This window comes from Cyphellophora europaea (genome assembly GCF_000365145.1).
Source record: "Cyphellophora europaea CBS 101466 unplaced genomic scaffold supercont1.5, whole genome shotgun sequence".
NCBI lineage: Eukaryota > Fungi > Ascomycota > Eurotiomycetes > Chaetothyriales > Cyphellophoraceae > Cyphellophora > Cyphellophora europaea.
The window spans coordinates 827122-848368 of record NW_008481811.1 but is presented as its reverse complement, the minus strand read 5'-3'; the positions used below and the strand labels follow the sequence as shown (position 1 = coordinate 848368).

General features: G+C 55.0%; 9 protein-coding genes across 9 annotated transcripts; 6 read left to right on the top strand and 3 right to left on the bottom strand.

The window, feature by feature from the left end:
• Positions 1–274: 274 nt before the first annotated feature.
• HMPREF1541_05585 (uncharacterized protein) lies at positions 275–1903 on the top strand (the record flags this gene model as incomplete). Its single annotated transcript, XM_008719925.1, has 2 exons — positions 275–329; positions 378–1903. The coding sequence occupies 2 exons, from the start codon at positions 275–277 to the stop codon at positions 1901–1903; spliced, it is 1581 nt and encodes a 526-aa protein (XP_008718147.1).
• Positions 1904–2168: 265 nt separating this feature from the next.
• On the top strand, positions 2169–2693 carry HMPREF1541_05584 (uncharacterized protein; the record flags this gene model as incomplete). Its single annotated transcript, XM_008719924.1, has 1 exon — positions 2169–2693. The coding sequence occupies one exon, from the start codon at positions 2169–2171 to the stop codon at positions 2691–2693; it is 525 nt and encodes a 174-aa protein (XP_008718146.1).
• Positions 2694–3323: 630 nt separating this feature from the next.
• On the top strand, positions 3324–5442 carry HMPREF1541_05583 (uncharacterized protein; the record flags this gene model as incomplete). Its single annotated transcript, XM_008719923.1, has 6 exons — positions 3324–3328; positions 3382–3500; positions 3554–4640; positions 4689–4974; positions 5022–5301; positions 5354–5442. 6 exons carry the CDS (start codon positions 3324–3326, stop codon positions 5440–5442), a joined length of 1866 nt encoding a protein of 621 aa, XP_008718145.1.
• A 1841-nt stretch (positions 5443–7283) lies between these two features.
• Positions 7284–9220, top strand: HMPREF1541_05582 (uncharacterized protein; the record flags this gene model as incomplete). Its single annotated transcript, XM_008719922.1, has 3 exons — positions 7284–7498; positions 7546–7867; positions 7928–9220. 3 exons carry the CDS (start codon positions 7284–7286, stop codon positions 9218–9220), a joined length of 1830 nt encoding a protein of 609 aa, XP_008718144.1.
• Positions 9221–10602: 1382 nt separating this feature from the next.
• HMPREF1541_05581 (uncharacterized protein) lies at positions 10603–11220 on the top strand (the record flags this gene model as incomplete). Its single annotated transcript, XM_008719921.1, has 1 exon — positions 10603–11220. The coding sequence occupies one exon, from the start codon at positions 10603–10605 to the stop codon at positions 11218–11220; it is 618 nt and encodes a 205-aa protein (XP_008718143.1).
• Positions 11221–13261: 2041 nt separating this feature from the next.
• On the top strand, positions 13262–14463 carry HMPREF1541_05580 (uncharacterized protein; the record flags this gene model as incomplete). Its single annotated transcript, XM_008719920.1, has 3 exons — positions 13262–13349; positions 13397–13498; positions 13547–14463. The coding sequence occupies 3 exons, from the start codon at positions 13262–13264 to the stop codon at positions 14461–14463; spliced, it is 1107 nt and encodes a 368-aa protein (XP_008718142.1).
• Positions 14464–14746: 283 nt separating this feature from the next.
• HMPREF1541_05579 (uncharacterized protein) lies at positions 14747–16132 on the bottom strand (the record flags this gene model as incomplete). Its single annotated transcript, XM_008719919.1, has 1 exon — positions 14747–16132. The coding sequence occupies one exon, from the start codon at positions 16130–16132 to the stop codon at positions 14747–14749; it is 1386 nt and encodes a 461-aa protein (XP_008718141.1).
• Positions 16133–16581: 449 nt separating this feature from the next.
• HMPREF1541_05578 (uncharacterized protein) lies at positions 16582–17772 on the bottom strand (the record flags this gene model as incomplete). The annotated part of the gene is made up of 1 exon (XM_008719918.1): positions 16582–17772. One exon carries the CDS (start codon positions 17770–17772, stop codon positions 16582–16584), a length of 1191 nt encoding a protein of 396 aa, XP_008718140.1.
• A 1284-nt stretch (positions 17773–19056) lies between these two features.
• HMPREF1541_05577 (uncharacterized protein) lies at positions 19057–20451 on the bottom strand (the record flags this gene model as incomplete). Its single annotated transcript, XM_008719917.1, has 1 exon — positions 19057–20451. The coding sequence occupies one exon, from the start codon at positions 20449–20451 to the stop codon at positions 19057–19059; it is 1395 nt and encodes a 464-aa protein (XP_008718139.1).
• Between the last annotated feature and the right edge of the window lie 796 nt (positions 20452–21247).

Genomic DNA, 21247 nt, shown 5'->3' with positions numbered 1-21247 from the left:
CGATACAAGGCTGCATTTCAGCCTTGGAGGACCTTGAGCGGCTGCGATCGAGAGCGACTTCGACATCATACGCCGGACTCGCCTCACTACCTTACCTGGAGACAACTTCCATACCTCGGATTCCCATTCACGGGACATCTCTATGGTTATACCACAATTCCTTGACTTCCAGTATCTGTTGCAGCATTCGTAGCCACTGGTCCTGCGCAATCCGACCACATGCTTCATAGACACTGAGAAGAGCAACTTCACCAAGTTGGTCATCGTCGCCACCATGGCGCTCGACAATGATACCAGAGGCTGGATCATGACATGTATCAGCGGGGTTGGTAAGGTTTCTCGTTTCCTTCGGGCTGCTTCCTACTAACCATTCTCAGCCTGTGTTCTCGGCGCCAGTGTCATCTGCATTGATGTCTTCGTCCGTCTCTTCCCCGGGATGCGGGATTTCCGCGTCGCCGAAAGCGACACCTTCCTGTCCGCTTCCCTCAGTCTGAGCATGGGCGTCATGCTGTTCTCTGCTCTATATTCAATGCTCCCTCAGTCCAAAATCTACTTGCAAGATGGTGGTCACTCTCCCAGAATGGCGTCCTTCATCTTGATCGGCTTGTTCCTTGCAGGTGTGGCTGGAATCAGGATATTATCTACAATTATGCATCACTTTATGCCCAGCCATGTGGTGGATTGTGACCATACTCACGAGGACAAGGCGAGTAAGGAGCCCTTGGAGGAGATGGCCGAACATCCACATGATGACGAGCACGTGGGTGCTTACCAAGAGGTCAACAACTCTCCGGTGGATGTGGACGAAGAGACTCCACTGCTCTCCAGGACTACGAGTGCTAGTCCTCCAAAGGCACAAGAGACTGTGGCAGCACTTGATGCTTCAAGAAAACCCTCGAGCGAGAATGGTTATGTTACTGCTCCAACATCACGACGACCGTCTTTAATGCCGCGTGGTCTTACTCGGACTCTGACGCGCTATGTATCCGGCCAGAAGGACAATTGTGACGAAAACGGCCCTTGCATGGGATTTTCCGACCCATGTGGCCAGGATTGTTTCAAGGCCAAGCAACGAAGAGGAACTCTTCTTCCTATCTCAAACGTACCTGTTCGGGCTGCGACCTGGCGGAAACCCTCAGCAGATCTGCGCTCCATTTCCCCAGTCCCAGAGTCAGAGGAGGTTAGCGACGAGCATGCAAATGTTGCGATAGGCGACCTAAACTTGGGCAAGACTCGAACTGTAGACGAGTATGCCACGAACGGTCGTCTTACTGCAGTACGGTCGAGATCTGCTACGCACCACTATCATCATCCACCTCGTGAACACATACATCACAGCGATCCGCAAACCCGTCGAGAATCAGCGCATTCGCATTCGCATTCAGTGACGAATGAGCACCACCATCACGTACCAAGCAATGCCTTCATGTCCATCGGGCTGCAGACTTCCATGGCTATCGCTCTGCACAAGGCACCAGAGGGTTTCATCACATATGCTACAAATCATGCGAATCCGACTTTGGGATTTGCCATCTTCATGGCTCTTTTCATACACAACCTTACAGAGGGATTCGCCATGTCGTTGCCCCTGTACCTGGCGTTGAGCTCTAGATTCAAGGCTATCCTGTGGTCATCGTTGCTAGGAGGTCTCTCGCAACCCCTAGGAGCAGGTGTTGCAGCTCTGTGGTTTCATTTGGCATCAAACGGCAAACTTGGACTGGGCGCACCAAGCGAAGCGGTCTACGGTGGTATGTTTGCAGTTACGGCGGGTGTCATGACCAGTGTTGCCTTGTCCTTGTTCTCTGAAAGCCTTCAGCTCAGCCACAACAAGGGATTGTGTATAGCGTTTGCGTTTATTGGCATGGGAGTGCTCGGGTTGAGCTCGGCTTTGACCGCGAAATGAGGGACAAATTCGGTTAGGCGCAGTCAACATTCTTATGATGCACGGTTCGAAAGCAATTAAACAGAGACTATACCGCTTCTCCTCGTGGTGTGACAGCTCAATACCCTTCGCCTCCTTGAAAGCTTTCAGCCTCGTAGCCTTGTATACATTTCTGCCAAGCTCCTGGCAGTGACGGTTGAGTCTCACAAGTGTTGCGCTCCAGGACCGACCTTGATTCATTGCACGAGTTATACACTCTCCAGACTACCGCAGGAAGTCTGAGAAAATGACACAAGTCTCTTTGCTTGACTCGAAAAAGCTTTCGGACTTGCTTCAACAGGCTCTGGCCTGGCGGGACGCTGTATCGTCTTTAATGGTCTCTGCCACCAATGGAGCGGTACTGGCGTATGCATTTCGTGATGGCACGCCAACGATGAAGGAGATCAGGTCCCTATCTACAACTACAACGACTGCTTATACGGTTGCGTCCGAGGACGTGCTCGTTTTCGAGGCGCAGCTGTCGAGAGCGCTTTCTGTGCTCGCCCCAATCGCCGACCACATTCTTCTTGCCGTGCAAGGACCGGATCGAAGGCGTAAGCCTCGTGAAGATGGGATCACAAATGCATCGGCAATCAATGGCAGCAATGCTCAAGGAGATGGGGAACAAGAACAGGTGGCAGAGAGGGCAGACACTATGGACAATGGACAAGAGCAGGACAGCACACGGGAAGACCTCGAATATGTCAGCGAAGAACTGTCGGCGATACTTCGAGCTGAGCTTCGTGGCATGAGGTGGCCAGAGGACATCTGAACGCGCAAGTCTCTGGTGAGCTTCGCGACGCCGCTCGCCGCAACGAACCCGGGACGCTCTCCGCAGACGACTATGCGCCTTTACAGCTGCCGGCCACCATGTGTCCATTCTTCTTTCGTAACTAGACCACGATCCCGGCCACCATCCAATCTACGTCTACCCAAAATGCCCTGGTTATCCTCAGGCAGAAATAATGGGCAGCATTGGCCGGCTGAATTGGAGGGAAGCTGCTACCCCGCAATGCCCGGAAAACGCCCTTTAGGCGCCCACCTATCGACCCCCTAGAAGCCCGCCCTCATGGCACCGCGTGGCTAAAATCCACTTTCTGGCATGTCACTCGTCCCGCGAAGGGCTCGGCCGCACGATTTAGCCGAAGTCTCGTCGCAGTTCCAACTGCAACCTCGAAAACACAGCCCACCTCTAGCTGTTCGTCGCTCTTCGTTGTCGCTTCCGACCACACCGAGTTGTACTCCGTGCACATAGGAGGCTCACACAAGCATTTGGCATAGTGGCGCCGGCATGACCACCATCGTGTAGTGCCCGATATCTGACAAACCCGCCGAACCCTTATTGTCAGAACGGTGTCTATCTTCTCTTGCTCAATTGTGCACTGGCCTCCGTCCCTGCGCCATGTTGTAGGTGCCTCCGAATCAGTCGAGCTGCGATGGTCGCTAATCTCATCTTCCAGCGCGATTCCTCCCCCGCCCCGTTACCCAACCACAAATGGCCTGCCTCCCACGACGTTAGAAACGGCCAATATTCTGCACCATCCCGAAGGCCCGGAATATCGCTTTCAGGTTGGTGAAGGTAGGCTGCAAGAACACTCAGCACGTTGGTTCACCCTGACGCCCCTTCTGCAGGCACCTACATACTTCGCGACGACCTACAATTAGCGACTCCGCCCCCTCATCCTTCCGAGGCGCCTGTGGTCAATCCTAACCCACTCGCAACAGGAGCTGCGCCGCCGACGGCTGGAGTACAGCTATCCCTGGTGTCTCTGAACCCAAGCCGTGCCCGTTTGGAGCTTTACAAGACCAACACCACAACTAGCAGCTTGCTTCGATGGCGGTCGCTCGGCCTCAATAACTCCAAAGAGAAGGAGACTAAAGAGCCTGAGAAGGAGCCGAGGACATCTCTCGAATCCAAGAGCGACATAAGCAATAACGAAGGCAGCAGCAAGTCATCCAGCGTCCCAGCTTTTGGTGAGACCAATGCCGTACTCTCGCCCGTTGTCAGCCGGGAGGGCGGCCTCAAACGACGCAAGCCCAAAAACAACATCATAAAGTCAAACTCGTCGTTTGTGTCTCGAGTCATACCACACGAAGCGCTGGCTAAGAAGCTGTCGGAGCGAGATCAAGGAGGCACATTCGCGTTCGTCAATATCAACCGCGCATTCCAGTGGTTGGATCTCTCGTCCGGGACCAAGTCGGAGCCCATGACCAAAATCTTGTTCACCAAAGCGCATATGCTTTGCCACGATGTCAATCCACTGACGAAGCATTCAACGCATGTGGACCTGATAATGGGCTCTTCGGCCAGTGATATTATCTGGTACGAACCCATGTCTCAAAAGTATGCACGAATCAACAAGAACGGCATCATCAATGGTTCCCCTGTGTCGAAGATCAAGTGGGTACCAGGCTCAGAAAACCATTTCTTGGCCGCCCACATGGACGGGAGCTTGGTTGTGTACGATAAGGAGAAAGAAGACGCGCCATTCACATCGGAAGAGGTGGTGGATGAGGCCATCAGCATCGAGGACGAGGAGTCGTCAACCTTGAATATTACCAAGAGCGTGAACTCATCGAATCAGAAGGCCAACCCCGTGGCGGCGTGGAAGGTCTCCAACTCGAGCATCAACGACTTCGCGTTCTCGCCCGATAGTCGTCATCTGGCGGTAGTTGCCGAGGATGGCTATCTTCGTATCATCGATTATCTGCAAGAAAGGTATGACAATTGTCGCTGATGGAAGACCGCGCAACTAACAGGACTCAGACTGACAGACATCTACACGTCGTATTATGGAGGTTTCACCTGCGTGACCTGGTCACCTGACGGGAAATACGTGTTGACTGGAGGGCAAGACGATCTCGTATCAATCTGGTCCTTGAATGAACGACAAATCGTAGCACGGTGCCCGGGACACGATTCATGGGTGACAGCGGTCGCTTTCGACCCATGGCGTTGTGACGATAAGACGTATCGTTTCGGGAGCGTGGGAGAAGACTGCAAGTTACTCCTGTGGGATTTTAATGTTGGGATGCTGCACAGGCCTAAAGGGGTGAGTCGCCTGAACGATGATCGGACAACCAAGCTGACAGACAACAGGCTGGAGGACGAACCAGGGGGAGCATTTCGACGCAGTCTGTATCATTAGCAAGACATCGAACCGAGAGTGCCAGCGCCAATCGAGTACGGTCGGATTCCAACAAGACACAGAGCATGCATCAACCTGAGCTGGATGACGATGCGGAATTCCTCAACCACCCTGTTGAGCCTCGAGCCCGGACGGCGCAACTCCCGCCGATACTGTCGAAAAAGGTGGATGAGCATTCATTAAGTGGACTTGCATTTGAGCAAGACTCTATACTGGTGGCCTGTCAGGAAGGTATGTTCGCTTCGATATTTCAGGGATATAGGAAATGCTGACAGGAGTCTAGGTCATGTTCGAACTTGGGATCGGCCTCGAGAAGGCGTCAACAGCAGCCAACTGGATCTGAGCAGCAGCACTGATTCAAGTAAAGCATGAGGCTGACGAAGCACGCCTGTCCTGGCGTTAGATGGGTCCGGTAATCATGCTCTTCTGACACGCAGCCACGCAGCGAATAGGATAGAACAGCACTGGAGGTACTGGTCTGTCGCCTTGGCCTGGCATGCTCCAGACCTGATTTATGCGGCAAGTGGGCAAACGCAGTGCTTGTCTACGGGACAAGACCGGCACAACGATGCCTTCGGGCGCTAGAAGGACCTTCTAGAAGCAGACTAGAGGGGGAAAAGCGAGCCAGACGTACATATGTAGCAGTAGCACTCGGACCTGATGGCTGGGCTAAAAGCAGAACCGAACACGCGAGATGCAGGCCGTGGTGCCACTAGAATAGCCAGGGCCAAGTCTGCAACCGGGCTTGAGTTGCGAGAAGTGTGGTCTGCGAATGGGACCCAAGCAGCAAAGATACCGACAGCTGATATTTGTTTCTGGCTTTGAGTTGCGATGAGCTGAGCACGACCCTGCATTGGTAGGGTTAAGACTGACCCTGGTCAACTGTCCTTCGTGTTTGGGAGTTCAGGCCGCAGCTGACAGCAAGCGCCGCATAGGTTGAATACGAATTACGCGGGTTTCAGGAAGAGCACTCCAATGCTGCCGGCTAAGCCGGAGGGGCTTAGATGCTGGCAGTCAAACGGGAGCAATGTAGCGTTATCTCTCCAAAACGGGGCCGGAATTGCGTGTTGGCGTCCTTTCAGCCTGAGGGGAACCAGAAAGATCGTGTAAACTTGTCTTTGGAGACGTGGGATGACGGCAAGCGGCTGCCGGATGGACCAGGGGAAAAAGAATGCTACACGGACCGATGTACTGCTACTCCTGAAGGCCGAACTTCAAGTCAGTCAGCAAACAGACCCGCTGTTGAACTTCCTCTTTCTTTCACATGCCGTGGTACTTGTGTTGCAAGCAATCAAGCTGCCAAACCACGCCCAGCAGAGGGGCGTCATGCGCATCCCATCGCCGCTATCGATAGCGATTACCGGCGCACCTACGAGCGAGGCGAGCGACAGCGGAAGCGACACCGGCCATGAGACTCGCTCGATTCGACAGCACATCAGACTGCGAACCTCGTCCTCGCCTACGCGCCGCAAAGATCTGCTCTCCGCCCCGTGTCCAAACGTCGACGTCGACCACAACGAGACAACGGGAAAGAGTCGGCATAATCACCGTCTACAAATCAAGCAACGGTCCAGAGGGACATCTGGGTCATCGTTGCTAAACCCTGCTGTGGGCATTACGACGACTGTGGTTGGCGAAAACTCGCAATCGCACGCACCTCAGGCACATCCACAGGGACATCCACAGGCACATTCACAGATACCGATTCAGCCTTCGGTGCGGTTGCCCGAGGGTGGCTGTTCCTTGGGATTAGCCGGCTCCGCTGATAACCCACCGGCGTCGGTCGCCGCGCATCACACCAGCTCGGTGGATCATTCTTTTATCGCTGCCGTAAGTCTCATCACCACTCATATCTTCCTTTTTCACATGGAACCTCACGTTCCTACGATAAAAGGCATGGCCACGATAATGTTGCTTCGCCGGATGGAGCCGCTCATGTCTATGCCCCTGTACTATTGATTTTTTGCGTAATTTTGTCGCCAGTTGCCTTGCAGCATCTACCTTTGCCATCACACCATCATTTAAAAAAGACCCGATCTGACTTTGCTCTCTTCCAACCACAGGCTGCCCGGCCACCTCTTCCGCAGTTCCATAGCCGTCAACGTGTACCTTCGCGAAATGATCTTCTGACCTCATCGCCTTTGACCGATCTTCGCACCTCAACTCTGGCGGACCGACATCTCGTCGACAATCACCGGTCACGGTCATCGACTATGGCCTTGAAGTTCCTCAGTGGGCACAGCACTGGTGGTAGCAGTTCCGGCGTCAAGCATTTTGACATCAGACTTGACAACGACTATATCGTCTTTCGAGGTGCCGAGGACGAGGCTGCCAGCGCACAGCTTGCTGGCTCGCTGGTGCTGTGTTTGACCGAACCTCTGAACATTTCCCATGTACAACTAACCCTCAGCGGCATTATACACATGTCGTATGTCACTGCAGCCATCCCACCACGACCGCGCTGACTCGTTGCAGATGGCAAGCCACCTCCGCATCGTCCATGTCCGGCCGGAAGAGTGCATATCGAGAGAAGACCTTTTTCGAAAAATCATGGCCGTTCAAAGTAAGCGGGAAAGAGAAAAGTCAAATGTTGCTCCCAGACAACTATGAGTGGCCTTTTGACTGTATCTTGGAAGGAAGTCTTCCGGAGAGTGTCGAGGGCCTCAAAGACGCATGGATCATATATCGCCTCAAGGCCGAGATTGGCCGAAGACGAGGCAAGGACATCGTGGTGAGGAAACCACTCAGGCTCGTGAGGACGCTCGATCCCAGTGCTCTCGAGCTTGCTCATGCTATGGTAAGTCGACGGTGCTGTGGCACGGCCCGTGGCAAATTATGGACCGCTGACCTGTGCCAGAGCGTTGAAAACATATGGCCCAACAAGATCGAGTACTCAATCAGCGTACCGAGCAAGGCCATAATATTCGGCTCGTTCTTGCGTGTCGACTTTAAACTCATCCCACTTCTCAAAGGCCTCGTCATTGGCAACATCTCGACCCAAGTCCGTGAGGAGCAGGAATTCGTTGTTGACCCTGAATGGAATGTGTCGGCATTGTCAGGAGGGATGTCGAAACACGACCGTGTCATTGCGACCGACAATTACACGATCGATTCGACAAGGGATGAGCAGATCATTGACGAGGCCGCTGAGGGGTATCAGTTTTCGCGATTCGTGGAATTGCCCAAATCGTTGCACCAGTGTCTGCAGGACTGCAATGTCAAGGGCATCAAAATCCGGCACAAGGTCAAGTTCAACGTGCAGTTGCACAATCCTGATGGACACATATCGGAACTCCGTGCCAACCTGCCGGTTTCTTTTTACATTTCTCCCAACCTCCCAATCAACGAGCACAACGACTTGGTGGACCAAACACCGCAAGCCAGCCGTGCAGCGGTGGAGAATGACATGAATCATTCGGCACCCCCACTATACGGTCAACATACACTGGACAAGCTGTACTCGGAGGTGGACCCGAGTGGTTATCTTACTCCTGGGCTGGCTCTGTCGACACCAGGAACTCCGTATCTGCACAGTCGTCAGCCTTCGCTCGAGAACCTGCGGTCACTGGATGCTATCACTAGCGGTTCAACTGGTGCAACCACGCCCAATGGTGGATCAGTGAACCCGGCTGCTCTGCAAGACCGCCTGCGTAACCTGCACGTTTCGGGACCGTCGAACCTTGACCGAGAGCCAGCGCACAGTCATGATGCATCTCGACGCAATTCCGATCCTAACAACGACAGCTACTTTGGCTCGCAGTATGCGTCAGGGGACAACACACAGAACAGTAGTGGTGTACTCTCGCGACGTGAGTCGGAGGAAGACGATGGATTCCAATCTGGAGCTCGGACTCCATTCCCGCAGTACGCGCACATGGAGGACCTGGCAAGAGTACCATCGTATAGCACGGCGGTCAAAGCACCTGCACCCCAGTCAATAGGGGCCGACCTCCCCACGTACGGGGCCGTGTGCACCAGGCCTGGGCCGCCAGCACTCTCGGCCCCACCCAGCGCGTATCTGAGAGATTCGAGAGCTGCGGGTAGCCTGAACGGGACACTAACTGGGCAGTCACCACCACTAAATCGAAATTTGAGTACACTGCAGGACGACGAACGCCGATTCAGGCTAATGCAGATGAGAGGTCGGTGAAGGGGATCAGTGACAACATTACCGTGTGCATTTCCGGGGCGCCATGATTACATGTTTGGACAAGACACAGCGGTTGCATGATAGAACATACCCATTGAGCATGGAAAGGGCAGGCGGGACAGGGCATTTGGGATTTATGGCGTTTGGATGTGAATGAAACCTAGCCCCAGGGATTTGATGTTTGGATGGAATCAAACAGGTATTTGCGGGCACGAGCAGACCGGTGCCGGGACGATTTACGAGGACAATGATGATCAGCTCCGGGAGCACAAAACGTATCAGCCACGAGACAACTCGGTTTGAGACCACACCCGTCAAGTCCCGAGTCGGTGTAGCAAGCGTTCCAGTAGTGTGTCAGCGCACATGATCCGGGGGGCAGTAATGCAGCAGGGGTCGGACAAGCCAGAAGCAAAGTGTCATGCGTGAAGAGCTTGTGGGGGAGAAGGGCATTGATGAAATATTTCCCATACTTGTAGCTTGCCACTTTGTCGATGGGAAGATCGTGTCCGGTGTTAAGTGGGCAGCATCACTGCCATCCTACTAGCTTGCAGCCGGAAGCACAGTGCCTGTATAGCCGAGCCGCGCCTGTAGACTGCCGCGTGGGATGCCTGCAGGTTCGCAAGTAGCATTCATCACATGAGATTCGTTGACGAACGTGGTCCCAGAAACAATCACAGTCATCAAGGTTCGCTTATCACCGAAGTGCCCGAAGCGCGGTCGTGCGCGCCGCGACGGGTGGCGGGAAAACCGTACTCTCTTCTTCATGTAAATCGTGCGATACGATATGGGGCCCTGCGCTATTGGCACTCATCATCCCGTCCTCGGCGCCGCAGTGCAGCCGCAGCCGCCAGCCGAAGCCCGCCCCCTACCGGAGTACTGCGATGGCGGCCTGTGACTCTTTCTTGGGTTCAGGGCCCAGGGCCCCCGATGAGACATTGGCGTGTGCCAAAATCCATATTTGCTCCCGCTGTCTCCGTGATCCTCTGCCCCCTTGTCGTTATCGAGCCGTGAAGCCGGGTGATACAGCCAATCACCGCAGGCTGTTCGGGGGAGTGCTACGCCTGGGCTCGGTCGTCTACCCTGGCAATATAAGCGAAGGCTGCTGCTCCCTCTGCTCAAGTGTGAGCCCACTTCTGACCACGCGGTTACTTTTTATCCCTCTACTCAAGGTACCCTCGCTTATAGAATATATCTGAAGGTTGGTGCCACTTTCCTGCGCTGTTCGATTACTACAGACGCTACTGTTGCTCCTCTACTCTTATCTGCCTATCTGGTCACCGCGCAAACACTTCGATGAACCCCACCGCCAGGACCTCGTCCTCAGAATTTCCCCAACAAAAATACCTCTACCATACCACACCACACCACACTATACCATCAAGATGAAGCATGCACCAGTCGTTCCCCCCACGATCTCCGCCCCGATTCAACACCATACTCACACACATCACCGCGAAAAAGTCCACTTCGCCGGCTCTCCACCCCCACCACCATACAAATCCCGCTCCTCCTCCTCGAGCAGCACCTCCTCCACCCGCTCCTCTGACCCACCCACCACACCTGTGGACCTGCACTCACGCGCTCTCCACCTGCTCGACACGCTCTACAACAAGCACGACCTCGCCTCCGCCCGGCCACTCATCCACCCGGACGTCTCCATCTCGCACAACGACGACGCCGCCATGGCCAGCCGCGACGAGTACCTGGCCTACTGGGCGCGCCGCACCAAGCGCGTGCCGGAGCTGAGGGCCAAGTGTCGCGAGTGCGCCGTGGACGAGAGCCAGCGCAAGGTCTGGGTGGTCAGTGAGATCTACACGGAGCCCGCAGAGGAGGTCGCGACGCTGGGCGTCGATATGCCCGCCACTACCACCGCCAAGAGACCAGGTGGGTTGCAGAGGCGGAAGGAGAGTGTGGACATGCTGTGGTTCGATGAGGCGGGTCGCTTGGTTGGTGGGTGTGATTGGGTCAGGAGCGTGAGGAGGAGGGAGGACGATGACTAGATGAGTCAATGCCTAGGAGAATTGGACGGGGTGGTATCAAAGAACGCTGAAGCATGATCTGGACTGGACAGTTGGTTATCGAATGCGGTACGGGAAGCGATTACTGCCGCGATGGGCAATTCGCCAAAATTTTGGCGTCTTGACACGCTGAGAAGCCGCGAGTCGAGCACTTCAAGCGACGGTTTTCATGCGGGCGCCATGGAAGACCGCATGCACACAGAGATGCGTCAGGGTGGAGACACAAGATCCATGTGCCAGAAGGAGCATATCAAGGCAGAGGATGTGTCGCCCCGAGAAACACTCCAGACGGAGACTGAGGCCGAAGCCTCCAGACCGTTCGATCACATGCGCCCACGTGTGCGAAGGGCTGTCAAGAGTGCAAAGGACTGTTTGACATCTATACCCAAGACGACGGCGTTGGTGGAGGAATACCAAAAGCACCACCAGAAATCTTACAGAAAAGAGAGAAGGACGTTCTTCGTAAGTCGCGGACATGGGAGATGATATGAATAAACTGGGGGTGTAAAGCTAGCAAAGCAGAGTACGGGGACGCGAAGGACAAGAAAAGAGCGCAAAGGCGTTCGGGAACGCTGAATCAGGAGAAGATGAATTTTTCCATGCCATTATATCCACATCTGAGATACCTGGCACATGTACATCCACATTTCCACCACTTCTGCGAAGCCAACGGTGATTGTGATTGGATCTTGTTTGGGAGTATGTACAGTACCGTAAAGAAAAGAAAAGGTGTCGCCCTGATTGGTTCGTATAGACTGCTGCCAAGAGGCAGTGAAAATGGGTTTCGTCCACCACTGGCTTTGTCGCGTCGTTTTGTGTAAGTGTAACGGCCCAGATCTCAGGCACCGACCTCTGTAACAACAGACTCGGCAGCAGCGAGCACTCGCCGCCCCGTCCGGTCCCTCCGCGCCACGAGCCACCAGCTCCCCGCCATCATGGTGACCGCCCCGGCCAGGCATCGACATCGAGATATTGTACGACATTGTGTACTGCGGGCCGGAGGGGCCCTGGTACACCTGTGGGCTTATGATGCCTGCGAGCTGAGCACGACCCGGCGGACGGACGGCCCTCATTCAAATGATGTCGACTCTGGAGTCCAAGGGCTGTCATAGGTATTGACCTCCTTGCTTGCCATGGTGACGAGCTCGAGAAATGCTGGGCAGCCGTCTTATTTTGATATCCTAAATTACAGCTGTAGGTCAGGAGACAGTCAGCTGTCAGTTGAGAATTGGATTCCCAAGTATCGCTGCCTGAGGCTTGCTGAGCTCACATGGCCGGCTTCAAGAGGTTTTTCACAGCCGTCTCCGAGGAGGATAGCGGAATTAGATTCTCTAGGAAGCCGACGCGTCCATCGCTAAAGTATCACGCAATCGCTGCGGACGTTATTGAATGGATCCGTTGGCTGGGACTTTCCCCAGTCCAGGAATCTGTCGTGGCCAACGGGCCCGATTTGCCCACATATAGAGAGAATATGAACATCGCCACCAGGCCGGACTGTCACTGGCTGAGCGTTTTCAGGGAAGCACGCCGTCGTGTCCATACTGCCTGGGGAATGGCATGAGGTGAAAGGAACACCCATCGAGTGGAGCCCTGGCGGAGACTAGCGTGGGCCCAAGGCGACAAGGCATCCACCAAATCCTCCCAATGTGGTGTTTTTCCTTGTAGTGGTTCACTACTGCGAATCTCGAAAGGTCTCTGCCATCAGAACGTCAGAGAATCGATGCCAAAGGTATCGTTGGTCTGAGTGAAGTGTACTCGGAACAAGCTCGGTAGCTCGGCAATTCAAGTCGCGCAGTCCCTTGCCCCGATCACGCAATCCGATCAACATCCAATCCCGCACTACGCTGCATGAGGTTATGTTGCACTGCTCAGACATGTCCGCGCTCAGTGTACAAGGTGCGGGGTGTCGTCTTCGGAGGCTGGCCAGTTGGAGAATTGATGGAAGTGGCATCATATAGGAGGAGGGGGTGGCCGACCCTGCATTGTTTGGAGTAACTACTCCTGTAAACATAGATCAGTCAAAATGGCGGCAGCCGTACAGACAGCACCTGGCGTTCCGACGCATCGTCCTATTGAGAAGTATCAGCAAGTCCAAGAGTCCTCGGCTGAGCGTAAGTAGTCAAGAACCTCAGTGTAAGCGGGCGCTGACAGAATCCAGTACCATGGGCCGATCTTGTCACGCTCGATTTGTCCCAATTCGATGTCCCAGGCGGCAAGGAGAAACTGGCGCATCAATTGGCAGATGCTGTCCACAGAGTTGGTATGTCAAGTCTGTCCCTGTGCGCGACCGCCTGCTGACCTAGCTTAGGATTCTTTTATATCACCAACTTTGGCTTAACCCAAGACGAAGTCGACAATCAGTTTGCGATTGGTCGAGAGATCTTCAAGCTGCCGATGGAAGAGAAGCTCAAGCATGAGGCGGACATGAAGAATGGCCACTACTCCGGGTATCGTCGTCTCGGCATATCGGAAATCGTGCCGGGCCTGAGAGACAATGTCGAGATGTACAATCTCTTCAAATTCAACGGCAAACTGGACCGCTCGCAGCCGGACATCATTCACGAGAACCGACCCGAGATTGAGAAGTTCCAGCGTCACATCGCCCAAGACACGGTGCAGAAACTGCTGACCCTGATCTCAATCGTCCTCGAGCTACCCGAGGACTATCTGAGCCAGGGCCACAAGTGGGACGACATCTCCGATTGCCACTTGAGATACATGATCTATCACGCACGAACCCCCGAGGAGAACGCGCGCGCCGGCGGCTTGTACTCCAAAGGCCACACCGATTTCGGCAGTTTGACGCTCCTGTTCCGCCAGCCCGTCGCCGCACTGCAGGTTCGCATGCCGGACGAGACGTGGAAGTGGGTCAAGCCCTACCCCGGCAGCATCACCGTCAACATCGCCGACGTGCTGCAGTTCTGGACCAACGGCTACCTGAAGAGCAGCATTCACCGCGTCGTCGTGCCACCGGCGGACCAGGCCAACATTGACAGACTCGGCCTACTGTACTTCCTGCGCCCGTCGCACGATCTGAATCTGGCCACGGTGGACAGCCCACTCCTCCGGCGACTGGGACTGAAGGCTGACAATGAGGTGGCTGAGGTCAAGGCTGTCGACTGGGTTCGTGCCCGCGTGAAAGGAAACTTGGACAAGCCTGAGACCAGGGACAGCAAAGAAGGGAAGCAGGTACTTAACGGTGTGAAGATGAAGTATTACGACTGAACAGAGAGTTCCAGAAGGAGGACGACGAGATGGGGGAAAAATTGTACAGAAACTCCTTTCATTGACACGGTTGCACTCTTTTGTTGAACTGGCAACCGTACTCTCGACGACATCAGTCTATGTTACATACAGCCTGCTCAGACTACCTGACAATGCAGCACTTTCGCTCCTTCCGGTAAACCAAATGTGCTTTCCCATGGTGACTCATCGCTGTCGTCTGCAGACGATCTTCTGGTGAGACAGAAAATTGAAGCATCACTGGCCGTCCAACAACACCCATCCTTCAACCCCTCCCATAAGCCCGTCTTGGAATGGCCGCCCACTCCGCCTTCAACTCGTCCACGCCCGGCATCCCGTACCCGTGCGTCAAGTCACCTTGGATCACGACGTCCTCGCCGTCGAGCAACCCAAAGAATCTTCCCTTCACGCCACCCGCCTGGTCGAACTCCAACTGACCGCTCAATTCCATCCGGAACATGTACTGGCCGGTCTCGTAGTCCTCAGCTCGCCAGGAGAATGATCCGGTGGCGTCCAGCATGCTGCTGATGCTATCGGCGAAGAGCATGCAGCGCATCTTGCCCAGTATGGTCATGGATCCCCACAGCTGCTGATTGGGCTTGTCGACGACGAGGACGAAACTGGGATTGAAAGTGACGTAGGAATCGGGTGTGGTGGCTGTAATGTCGTAGTGGCCAGAGATTTGGACTGTGCCGCCTCTCTGTGCTTGTTTGTGGCCTGAGGAGGGGGCGCTGGCCCGGGAGAAGTCGTGGGAGTCGTATGGAGGTGGGCTGTCGTCCAGGTCGCACTCCGAGTTTTGATCATGGAAATATGTGGGCGGATAGCTTTGCACCTTCTGAGGCGAGGCGTCCTCCCTCTGGCGGTAGCTTGGAGTGTGGCCCATGAAGGGAGCGCTGCGTCGACCAGTTTGCTTGGCTCGTGGCTTTGTCGTCGATGTCGAGGCAGTTGCGGTTGACAAAGGAGCCGCAGCGGTCCCCTTCCTACCTCTACCTACAACCGAGGAGCCATAAGCACGAGTACCATCGGTCTCTGCTTTCTGGGTCGTTGTAGTCTTTGCCGCAGGTCTTGATGCAGGTTCGCCCTTCATCTTCTTCGCCGTCGCCGTCGCCGTCGCCTTCGTCTTCGGTCTCTCAAACTCGTGCCCAGCCAGACCAAGATCGACATCAACAGTAACCCTGATCTTTCCGTGAGGTACCGCAGTCCCAGCATCGTTGTCATCCTCCTCCTCCAGCTTCCGCTTCTTCCCCTTCACGATCACATCAGCCTGGCCCTTCTCCTTTTCAACCTTCGTCACCTTCCTCATTACCGACGCATAATCCTTCTTCATCGCCGCCTCCATGACCCTCACCTCTGCTGGAACGCTCAACCCCCCACCATGCAACGCCTGAGTCAGCCGCAGCTTGGCCGAGTTCTTGTCCTGAGTCCGTGGCAAGCCATAGTGTAGCAGTTGCGCCTCGTACCAGTGAGCAACCTGATCCTTAATCGGAACTGCTGAGGAGGAGCCGCTGTTCTTGGTCTTTGAGGGGAGAAGCAAGGCGCGGAGTTCAGACTCGCCGGCGCGTGGGTGGCGTTTACCGCTGCCGAGGTCGACGAAGAGGGCGTCGTGGTAGATAAAGTCGCCGCGGCGGACTTCGGATACTGTGGTTGCCATGGTCGTTGGTTTGCTGCTGTCGATTGCGGGAGGCTTACGTGCGTGCGTCCGTATCTGTGTGTTGTGGTGATGTTGATGGATATTGATGCAGCACTTCTGCGGCATACTGAATACTCCAGCAACATTGAAGGCGGGGGGGTTGGCGGGTGAGGTGGCTGGCCCACTGAAGGTTCAGCATCAAGTGAAGCACTTTGCCCCGCCAACCCGCACGTTACGGCGCTGCTATCCCGCATAGGGGACGAGAAAATTGAGACGAATGTGCGAGCAGACAACTCGATTATGGTAGACAGGTTGACTCGTCGAGAACAGGTACGGGGCTGATGCCAAGGATCACCAGAGATCAATACGAAGGTGAAATTCGTTGTTGCCTTGCGCTTTAGATACTGGAAGAGGGACTTGCTGTCGACCGGGCGTTCTTCTGCGGAAGGCTGTTGACAGTCCTCCGCTACTCACTCGTGGCGAGTATTGACGCTGCTCCGGCGCTCGAGACTCCTAAACCGGCGGCGCACCTCCTCGGGCTTCGAAGCCTCGGTGGACGCTTGCATCTCCGTTCCCTCTTCCGTCTTCCCTTGACCACTCCTCTCGAACATGAACAGGACCAAGTCGTTTAAAAAGTCTTCATGCCAGCCCGTGTATCCCCCGTCCATTGACCTGCTCTTCTCCCCACTCGCAAACAACCCTTTAGCACTCTTCCCGCTCAACTCTGCAAACATCTCCAGAACAACCCTCTTCAATCCCACATCCGCTTCCTCCAGTCCCTCATCCCACAACGACGCCACGTCGTCTCTCTCCGGCACACAATTCGCTTCCCTGCCCACCCGCCTAATCCGCTCACAAACACAGTACTTCAACCCTTTCCCCACATCATAGCGATCCGCAACGATATACAACCTCACCAGCGGCCCGAACGACGGCGGCCGCGGCCTCTTCTTCACATAAGCTTCCACCTCTGCCGACGCCCTGCCAAAAGTCTGCTTCAGCACGCGCTTCTCCTCCTGCCACGTATGGTACGCGTGTACAGCGGCGTCGACGAGGTCGTGGCGCAGGCCGAGGTCCGTGGCGACGGTGGTGTTCATGTCAAGACTCACTTGCGGCGCTTCCCGCGCATGTGTGTCCCACAGCTGCCGCCAGTAGGCCCACTGCAGCAGGAAGGCGATGTCTTCTGGGCGCTCTTCGGGGAGCTTGATGACGCCGGTGGCGGCTTCCTGGAAAGTGTAGGCCCCTCCAGGAGAAGAGCGTTGTAGGGCCGCGCGGAAAAAGGGCGAAATGGAGCTAAGGAGATCTTCGTGGGCGAAGTGGGAGACGGGACTCTCTTCTTTGCTAGGTGAAGACGTGCCTCCGACCAGCAGGGTTATGGGTCGAGAGGTAAAGGGTGAGAAGTGAAGGTGGGGCAGCTGCGGCAATGGACATGTTGGCCGTAGACCCGGGCCAGCTTCCCTGCTGTTGCGACTTCCTGCGTCGAAGTGGAATACCTCCGACGGCGGCCAGGGCTGCGGATTGTGAATGGAGTCGACGCTGCGTAGGATGGCAGATGCTGGTCGCGTACTGGAGACATCGGTCGTAGCGCGACGAGGCGTTTCGGGATCATCGAAAGGCTTGGGGGATGTGAGAACGGCGCCCTCCATTTCCTGTAGCGACATGTTGTTTGGTTCTTGAAGGTCCATGCCAATGAACGAGGTCTGGGCTACGTACGGGATCGCGGTGCAAGATATCGTCGTGGTCGGTACGTAGCCTCGGTCTTTGGATCGAACGACCATTTCTAGGATCCGCGAGGAGCTGCCGCCTGATAAATCGGCACGTATGCCACGCAAACGAAATCGAGTGACGTTACCGTGCCATGTATGGTTGGGCGAAGCTTCTGTAATTGTGACGATATGGCGAGACTATACTACTCCATGCCTGGTTTGGTCCAAGGCAATAGCGGGATGTTTTTGACGATACCTTCATCTCAGACAGTTGGCCAAACAACAAAGAAGTGTGTTGTTGGTAGTCCACACCATGACGCAACACTGCAATCAGCCTCAAGCAAAGAACAAAGAACTGGAACAACGCCACGAAGCCAGCGCCACTTCGGCATGCCGCGTGCAGTCCACCGGCCCCAACACATCAAGCCATCTCTCCTTGAGAGATTTCACAAACAGCAATTTTCAGACTGCGCGCCACAATTGCTCACCGAGGTGACTGGTGCACATGTGGGAGGAGCCTGGCGCACGCACTCCCAATCCATGCCGGTGAGACTTTGGAAACAGCCTTGCAGCCCGTCGTACGTGATCGTCACACATATCTCTGCGCCAGCAGAATCCTGTTTGATTTGCGGCTCCTGTCGAACGCCGACTCTGCGAGTCGGGGCAAAATTCGAAGCTCGGATCGCGATTTACTGTCGCACGAAAACCCTGATCCGACAACCCCGCTAATCTTGACTGCAGCGCCAAAACGAGACCAGATGACAGTTTCGACCGTGGCGGATAGACTCTGGCAGCTCTGCTTGAATGCCTGTCGTACTACCTGCAAACGAGGTTCGCCAGGCAGCGGTGCTGCGAACGGATAATTGTCAAGACGCACGGACCGATTGAGAAACAAGCTATTCGCATGAGCGAGATGGTGGAAAGGAGGAAGACACACTCAGAAGCAAGTTGATGACAATACGCGCACAACGGAATGGAGGAAAGAGTGGCCACGAATTATTGGGGCTGTAGGAATCATACTCCACTAAATTCCTTCCTCGAGCTCCTAGACTCCTCGATGTTTTCACAACAATAAGGTCAAGTCGTCGTAATGGCAGGGCTCGGTATCCTCCCTCGGACCCGAGTCCCTCATATCTAGCTGATCAGAAATGTGCTGCGAAGAGCAGATTTTCAGAAACTAGACGCGGTGCTTTTCATTCTCTGTAGAAACATTAGCACAGAAATTTGCGGAGGTCGGGATTACATACCGAGTCGAGAGTAGAGCATATAAAGTGCCATCTGGTTGCACTCCGCAGTACCGGTGATGGTGACGAGACGCTCGTTGCTGTTGTCTTGTGGCTCGTTGATCTTGATGACACTACCAGAGAGATGTCTGATCTCGTTGATCTTGGCACCGCCCTTGCCGATGATGGCGCCGACCATGTCATTGGGAATGTAGATCTGCTGAGTGATAGGCTGCCCGGGCATTGCGCTAGGCGGCTGAGGGTGCTGACCAGGTTGGCCCTGTTGAGGTGGCATCTGACCATAACCAACACCCTGCTGTGGAGTCGCTTGACCTCCGTAACTGGGTTGACGAGGAGTGTTCGGGTATTGGGCGCCCTGCTGCTGATATGGCTGCTGAGGTTGAGCAGCAGTTGGTTGCCCGGCATAAGGAGCCGTCGGCCCACCACGCTGGGGAGGCTGGGTGCCGTTTCGCTTGTACATCTCTGGGTGACCGTACTGGCCACCGGCTGGCTGAGGCACGTATGGGACGACCTGCATGCCACCAGGCACAACGCCAGCAGGGCCACCGCTGCGGGTAGCATAGGCAGACGCGGCAGGGCCACCGAACCGCTCCGTCAGCTGCTCGACAAGAGTGACAGCAATGTAGTAGGTCGCAATGTGAACAGAGTCAGCAACACCAAGTACGACGAGCGAGCGCTCGGTGGAAAGTGGCAGACAAGAATCTGAAGCATTGAGACGTGCACCTGAAGCTTCCTGAATCTCTCGGATACGAACACCTGATTTGCCAATGATAGAGCCAATGAGGATGTGAGGAACGAGGAGACGGAGCGGGTAAGTCTTTGACTGTGAGGTTGAAGGCTGGTCAAGAGGCTCGTTGTTGAGAGTGCGAATAATAAGACCAAAGGCTTTGGCTACAGCGTCTTGAGCACCACTGACCGTCAAGATTCTTTCAACAGCACCTCTGGAGTAGTCGCTAACGGTGCACTTGGCGCCAGACATCTTTCGGATCTGCGTGACGTTCTCACCTCCTTTGCCGATGCACGTGGCTGCCTCGGCGCTTGAGATGACAGCTCGGATATGGATCCACTTGGTTTCATCTTGTGTGGCTGTGAGAGGCAGTGCAGCAGCAGCATCGCTCGAAGTGGAGGGAATGGGCTGAGGCTCCTCCGCCTTGACAGCAGGCTCGCTGTCAGTAACTTCAGGGTGAGTGGTAGAAGTACCATTGGTGGTAGCAGCCTCGACCTTGACAGGAGCGTCGATTGTCACAGCTTCATCGCTGTCTTTGGCAGTCTTATCGAGGGCTGGTCTCTTGGCGTCTGGAAGATCAGTTGGGGCGGAGGGAGAGGAAGGGTCTTCTAGGGGCCGTTTGGCGGAGGGGACGGCTGCCGAAGAGGACGGCGAGGCAGACATGGTGGATTGGAGTGTGGTATGGTCAATTCTTTTGTTTGAAATGGTGTCTTTTATTGGGTTTCGTTACGTACACCAGATCGAAAGAAAACGTGCTGGTGCAGGAAGGGGTTCGGTGAGGGTAGACTGAGTATTCCAGGGGGAAGATCGTGGGACGATTGGATTGGGTAGATCCGTGCTGTGACAAACGAACTCGAGCAGTGCTGTGGTGTGGTTCGTGGAGGTGGGGTAGAAGGGTGGTTGAAAGAAGCTTCGGCTGGTAGAAGGGGTCTTGAGGGTTGATAGAGGCCTTCTCAAGAGTGATGGAAGAAGCAAAGGGCACCAGGCGGATCGATACTTAGCTGAGTATGGGTGCGCTTGCCTCAATAGACACACCCTGGAACCCGCTTGAAGGTAATAGTAGTCGCGCTTTGAGGGCGAGGAAAGAACGCACGACCTCTTTCTGTAGCTGGTAGGCTTATGCGCTAATCAAATATCGCGGAGGGAAGGCGCGACTCGAGCGAGGTGGAAGTGATGATTTGAGAAAGAGAGAGGGGGCTCACGAGGAACAAGGCGGTGGTCAAAATCAACTTCTGCCGATCGAGCAGTCCCAAGCTCACGTGACACTTGGCATGCCTTTAGCGCGATAAAGCCACCTGGGCACGTACACAGGCAGATAGAATTGTGCTAGAGCTGCAGTGGACGAAGCGTGAAAGCGCCACAATAAGTGGTGGTGGTGGTGGTGGTGGTGGTGGTGGATCATGCGTGTTCTATCCTACAAGTAGCCTTCAAGCCAATTGCATGGACGATACAGTGAAAC